Below are 6,609 nucleotides of genomic sequence, written 5' to 3'. Positions count from 1 at the left end.
TTTATCTAAATGGTATCATATTCCACTTTAGAAACTTAAGCAAATAAAAATGTGCCTCCCAATTGCTACATGTAATCTTGGAGATCAACCATTGGAGATTTTCATCTGGGAAATTTGAAGGTGATAAGTAAGCAACAAAGGTTGGGAGAAGTAGTCTCAGTTAATCCTTTCAGAATTGCCATAGCCTCAAGCAAGAGCTAGATAACTTTTTTTTTTTGAATTTTTAATATTTATTTTTTAGTTCTCGGTGGACACAACATCTTTGTTGGTATGTGGTCCTGAGGATCGAACCCGGGCCGCAAGCATGCCAGGCGAGCGCGCTACTGCTTGAGCCACATCCCCAGCCCTGTTACTAGTATTCTTGATTATTGCCATTCTGACTAGAGTTGATATGGAATCTCAGTGTAGTTTTAATGTGCATTTCTCTAATTGATAGAGATGTTGAACATATTTTCACATATTTTTTGACCATTGTTATTTCTTCTTTTGTGAAGTGTCTGATCAGTTCCTTTGCTCATTTATTGATTAGGTTATTTGGTTTTTGGTTTTAAGTTTTTTGAGTTCTTCTTATATCCTTGAGATTAATGTTCTATCTGAGGTTCAGATGGTAAAGATTTTCTCTCATTCTTTAGGTCTCTGTTCACATTCTTGATTGTTTACTTTGCAGTGAAGAAGCTTTTTAGTTTGATACCATCCAATTAATTAATTCTTGATTTTACTTCTTGTGCTTTAGGAATCTTATTGAGGAAGTTGGTTCTTAAGCCAGCATGATGGCGAGTTGGGACTACATTTTCTTCTGGTAGGTGCAGGGTCTTTGGTTTAATTCCTAGATCCTTTTTTTTTCTTCTCTCTCTTTTTTTTTTCTTTTTTAAATGTTTATTGGTTGTTCACAACATTACAAAGCTCTTGACATATCATATTTCATACATTAGATTGAAGTGGGTTATGAACTCCCAATTTTACCCCAAATGCAGATTGCAGAATCACGTCGGTTACACATCCACAATTTTACATAATGCCCAATTAGTAATTGTTGTATTCTGCTACCTTTCCTATCCCCTACTATCCCCCCTCCCCTCCCCTCCCATCTTCTCTCTCTACCCCATCTACTGTAATTCATTTCTCTCCTTGTTTATTTTCCCATTCCCCTCACAACGTCTTATATGTAATTTTGTATAGCAATGAGGGTCTCCCTTCATTTCCATGCAATTTCCCTTTTCTCTCCCTTTCCCTCCCATCTCACGTCTCTGTTTAATGTTAATCTTTTCTTCCTGCTCTTCCTCCCTCTCTGTTCATAGTTGCTCTCATTATATCAAAGAAGACATTTGGTATTTGTTTTTTAGGGATTGACTAGCTTCACTAAGCATAATCTGCTCTAGTGCCATCCATTTCCCTGCAAATTCTATGATTTTGTCATTTTTTATTGCTGCATAGTACTCCATTGTGTATAGATGCCACATTTTTTTTTATCCATTCATCTATTGAAGGGCATCTGGGTTGGTTCCACAGTCTAGCTATTGTGAATTGTGCTGCTATGAACATCAATGTGGCAGCATCCCTGTAGCATGCTCTTTTAAGGTCTTCAGGGAATAGTCCCAGAAGGGCAATAGCAGGGTCAAATGGTGGTTCCATTCCCAGCTTTCCCAGGAATCTCCAAACTGCTTTCCAAATTGGCCGCACCAATTTGCAGTCCCACCAGCAATGTACAAGAGTACCCTTTTCTCCACATCCTCGCCAGCACTTGTTGTTGACTTCATAGTGGCTGCCAATCTTACTGGAGTGAGATGGTATCTCAGGGTGGTTTTGATTTGCATTTCTCTGACTGCTAGAGATGGTGAGCATTTTTTCATGTACTTGTTGATTGATTGTATAACCTCCTCTGAGAAGTGTCTGTTCAGGTCCTTGGCCCATTTGTTGATTGGGTTATTTGTTATCTTATTGTCTAATTTTTTGAGTTCTTTGTATACTCTGGATAATAGGGCTCTAGAGCTAGATAACTTTTTATTGCCACGAAGGTGATAGGAATTTAGCCCTCCTCTTATTTTCCCATTACATTCATATGAAAAAAAATAGAAAGAAGCATTAATCATTTTCATCTAAAGGAGTTAGCAACCTAGATAATTAACCAAGAGAAATGGAAATATGTGGCTACACAAAACCTTGTACATGGCTGTTCATACAAGTATTCACCATAGCCAAAAGGAAGAGGTATTCCAATGTCCATCAGCTTGCAAATGGATAAGCAATATCTGGTGTATCTATACAATGAAATAGCATACCTCAAAAAAGGGATGGAAAATTGATAATATAACACAACAGGAATGACTCTTGAAAACATTATGCTAAGGTAGAGCCAGACACAATGGCCTCCTATCATGATTCCATTTACATGAAATGTGCAAAGTACAGAAAATCCATAGAGACAAAGCTTAGTAGTGTTTGTCTTGGGCTGGGAGTTGAGGGGAACAGAGGAATGATTGCACACGGTACAGGGTTCTTTTGGGGATGATGAAAATGTTCTGGAATTAGATGGTGGAGGTGGTTGTGCAACTTAACAAAAATCACTAAATTGTGTAATTTAAACGGATGAAAACTGACATTTGAAGCATATCATTTTTTCAAAAGTTAATGAAAAGCAACTTTCTACTTGATCTCTTTATGTTTGAGGACAGCAAAAGGGCATGTTTGGTTCAACTGCACCTTTAGCCTCTAGGTCACCACTGGTCCACATTCTGCAGGTTGCTGGCTCTGAGCCTCCCCTCTCTGATCCTCATTAGAGCATCACAGTTTGCACTGGCCTCTTTGGGGCCCATTTCAGCATGCCCACATTCCTGTTCACCACCAGAATCCCAGCACTGTCTCCAAGGCTAATCCTTGTGTGACTCTCACACCCCACAACCACTTCTTTTCTTCATGTGCTTACCGTCTCTTATTCATATCCCTCCAAATTTTGGTTTTGCTCATTGCTTTTACTGCAAGCAGTAGATGATCAATAAATTTCTGAGGGGCAAATGAATTTAGAAAACAAGCTCACATAGAAATATATATGTGCATTATTTAAAAGACAAAATTTTGTGATTCAAAATGTTTTTCTGGGGCTGGGGGTGTAGCTCAGTGGTAAAGTGTGTGCTCAGCATGCATAGGACCCTGGGTTCAATCCCCAGCATCCCCCCGAAATTTTATATATATACATTGTACATTATATATACAATATATATATACATATTATACATTATATACCTATATGTACAGATATCTAAATATGTGCATGTATTATATATATGAGTTTTTCTCCCATAAAAATGTTCTCTTCCATTTAAATATACAGCTAATTTTTGAGATATCTTGTACAAATGACATTTTATTACAGATAATAATATAATTTACAAATCTTTATACATTCAAGGAAAACATTCTGGCATCATAAACATAAAAATTCAATATGTAATATTCAAATTTACAACAATAAACCAAAAAACTTATTTTTGTACTATGTAGTTATTGCTGCACTACCTTTAATTCCTTATCCAGAATCCAAAGAAAGTAGGTAAACCCTAAAAATGTAGCAGAAGCATTTCCGCACACTGGTATCCATAATCTAGTTTGTGCAGAAATGTTTCCACTAGATTCATAGAGTACTCTTTGGGAGGAAGAAGCACGGACCAGTCATTTGGTTGCCCTTCGGACCTTCTGCAACTCTTCAATAGGCTTCCACTGTTGATTGATTGTTATAAGCTTTAACAAAGGAAATAAAAATGTTTTAAGTATCTGCTCTTAATCCTCTCATCACTTTTTGGGATTTGTTCCTTTTAGGAAAAGCAGCATTATAGTATTTGTAGTCAAAGAACCACCTCTTCCCATCTCTAAAACATGCACCAAATAGTAACATGGTTGATATCTATTCACTCCATCCCTCCAAAAAGCCCTTGGATACCTACATGCTATGAGACCAGAGAGAAAGGTCATACACATTTGCCCTACTTTCATTAGCACCATCCAGATTTTTTAGCTTGACAAGGTAGTATCTGAGCTTAAAGTTCAAAATGCATCTGTTCCTCCTGAGTTATGTACAATGCTCCTCCCACAGGCCTCAACACATAGTAGGTGTTGAATAAAATTTCCTCATTGCAATTGCTCAATGAAGGCACCAATGATCTAAGAGCAGTGGACAGTTCTTGGTTTCCCAAAACATCACATTTATCCTCACAGGAGACCCATTTATCCTCACCAGTGTTCCATTACCCAAGAACCTAGGAGAGCTTTGCCATAGTCTTAAAAGAGTGGATAATTAATTAATTTCACTTGAGGAGAATGTGCTCCTTTCTTTCAGGAGTAACTGTGATTTATCACAATAGAATTTATATTAACTTTAGGTGAGTAATGGATAAAATGAGATAACGTATTGCAATAATGTTTTATTTGAGTGCTTACTGTGGGCTAGGCAAGTCTAAAAAGGCTCTACATATTTTATTTTCTTTAATCCTTTTAACTCTGAGGTCGAGCCCTACTATCATGCCCATTTTATGGATTCTGAGCCTCACAGAAGCCAAACTGTCCAAAATCACCTATGAATAATGGAGCACAGATTTGAATTTGATCTCTAGAACTCTAGAGGGTTTTGTTTGTTTTAGTATTGTCTTTAACACTACATAAAATGGCACTCTGTTAGCTACTACATCTATTTTGCTTACAAAGGTGTGAAAGTTTGAGCTAAATGTAAATCACTTGTTTTTAATTTAGTGATACCTTTTGAGGTTCAGAGGGATCCACAGCTTCCCACGGTTCTGGATTTCTTTTTCGATCAAGACTAAAAATAAAAGAAGTTTAATTAAATGTCAAAGTATGTGAATCTAAACCAGCATTGATTCTGGGTGTGCAAATAAGCTAGATGACAGACCCGATCTCCACACTTAGACATTCATCCCTTAGTTAACTACTAGAAACCATCAAGAGTACTAAAATTGATGGAAGATTCATTAAGGGAATTTCATGGTTTGGCTTAAACATTAAAGATCAATTCCTCTGCAGAGTAGAAGGTCTGTATTTTCTTTCTTGGTCTAGATTGCAGAACATTCCCAACAAACAACATAACTACTGAGGTGGATTTGCTCACTAAGGACAAGCAACAAGGTTCTTGCCCGATTTTCTGGGAGTGGCCAAGGGGTGGGACTTGAACTCCGTGGGTGGTAACTCCAGGGTTCCTGGGCTCCCCTAAGTGACCTCTCCAGCCCTGCAGAGGACACAGCCAGGTCCTCCTTTTATCTCTTCCTCATATTCCAGGAGACATGTTTGTTTGTTGTTGTTTGTTTGTTTTAAACCTTCTTGTATTCAAAGTTGAGGTTTAGGATTAACTGTAGACAACTGAATGTATGGATTCTGTAACACTTAAGTCTTAAAGACTTAAGTTGAAATTTTAAAAATTAAAATTATTAAATTTGATTATATACATAATATATGTATGTATGTGTGTGTATATATATATGTGTGTGTGTATATATATGTGTGTGTGTATATATATGTGTGTGTGTATATATATATGTGTGTGTGTATATATATATGTGTGTGTGTATATATATATGTGTGTGTGTGTGTATATATATATATATATATATATATATATATATATTCATTCCAATAACTTAAGAACTTTAAATTTAAAAACTAAAGGTTGAAAAAAATCAAATTTTGCTTCTCTGCAGGAGAGTGAAATTGGAGGAGGGCCAATGAATAAAAGGACATTTAGATACAGGAATAAATAAATACCAATGTCATAATTTCATAGTCTTCAGATATCAGGATGCTTTTCAGCCTTGACTCCAAGTCCACAATTTGACATTCTTATCCATGGGGGTAGGAGGGACACAGGAAACTGATGGCATGCATTTCAGAAATGAAAGGTCAACCAAACAATGCCAAAAATGTTTTTATAAATGAGACCTACTTACATCACGTCGGTTTTTTTCAAGGAATATATGGCAAAAGATGAGGCTCCTGCAGCTGCGAAAGTCATGAAAAACGCTAAAGGAATGAGCTAACAGACAACAGGTTATCAGTAACTTCAATAGGAAAACTCTGTAACAAAATTGCTACAAATCACTTTTGTTTTTCAAAATCTACACCACCTTTTCATCTTTAAAAATTACTACTTTCAGTCAAGTTTTTCTATTGCTTTTTTAAATTTGTTTTATTTAGTTACACATGACAGTACAATGATCTTGACATATCATACTAGTTTTTCTATTGCTTTAAAAACTTACTTCCTTCTTTTTCATCAAGGTTTGGAAAATTCCCATGATGACTTCAGTGTAGAATGCTAAATCTAGAAGAAGAAAAAAGGAAAAAAAAAAAAAATCCAAGATAATCTATCAAAACTTCAGCCACTAGGGCCCAACCTGGTGGGCACCAACCCATCCAACACGCTCAAAAGGCCAACCGCGGGCAGGCTCTGCAGCACCTTCCCCGAAAGGCGACTCACCTGGGGCGACACGGGGCACGCAGAAGATGCTAACGCCCAGAAACCAGCGGGTGCTGTATCCCGACCTTATATACTGACCACAACCGCTCCCGGAGGGCGGGGCTAGGACGTTCTGGTCACGCTAGCGGCGGGGA

At 37.2% G+C, this 6,609-nt stretch overlaps 1 protein-coding gene and 1 non-coding gene across 2 annotated transcripts; one reads left to right on the top strand and one right to left on the bottom strand.

Annotated features, from left to right (window-relative positions):
- The first annotated feature begins 3,100 nt into the window (after positions 1-3,100).
- Positions 3,101-3,172, top strand: Trnaa-agc (transfer RNA alanine (anticodon AGC)). The gene has a single exon. It is a non-coding gene; the product is annotated as a tRNA-Ala (tRNA).
- A 494-nt stretch (positions 3,173-3,666) lies between these two features.
- Positions 3,667-6,293, bottom strand: Coxfa4l3 (cytochrome c oxidase associated subunit FA4L3). The gene is made up of 4 exons (XM_026389777.1): positions 6,258-6,293; positions 5,946-6,031; positions 4,747-4,807; positions 3,667-3,735 (listed from the first exon to the last, which is right to left on the bottom strand). The coding sequence occupies exons 1-4, from the start codon at positions 6,291-6,293 to the stop codon at positions 3,667-3,669; spliced, it is 252 nt and encodes an 83-aa protein (XP_026245562.1).
- Between the last annotated feature and the right edge of the window lie 316 nt (positions 6,294-6,609).

Source organism: Urocitellus parryii, chromosome 6, assembly GCF_045843805.1.
Source record: "Urocitellus parryii isolate mUroPar1 chromosome 6, mUroPar1.hap1, whole genome shotgun sequence".
In the NCBI taxonomy this organism is placed as follows: domain Eukaryota; kingdom Metazoa; phylum Chordata; class Mammalia; order Rodentia; family Sciuridae; genus Urocitellus; species Urocitellus parryii.
Note: the sequence above shows the minus strand (reverse complement) of the source record. Positions and strands in the feature narration are given on the sequence as shown.

Bases quoted from the DNA above. Each gene is read 5' to 3' on its own strand.
- Coxfa4l3 (XM_026389777.1), bottom strand. From the start codon at position 6,293: ATGGGAATTTTCCAAACCTTGATGAAAAAGAAGGAA. The intron at 6,032-6,257 runs GTAAGTTTTTAA...GTTGTCTGTTAG, and splicing joins CCTTGATGAAAAAGAAGGAA to CTCATTCCTTTAGCGTTTTT. The intron at 4,808-5,945 runs GTAAGTAGGTCT...TTTTATTTTTAG, and splicing joins TTGAAAAAAACCGACGTGAT to TCTTGATCGAAAAAGAAATC.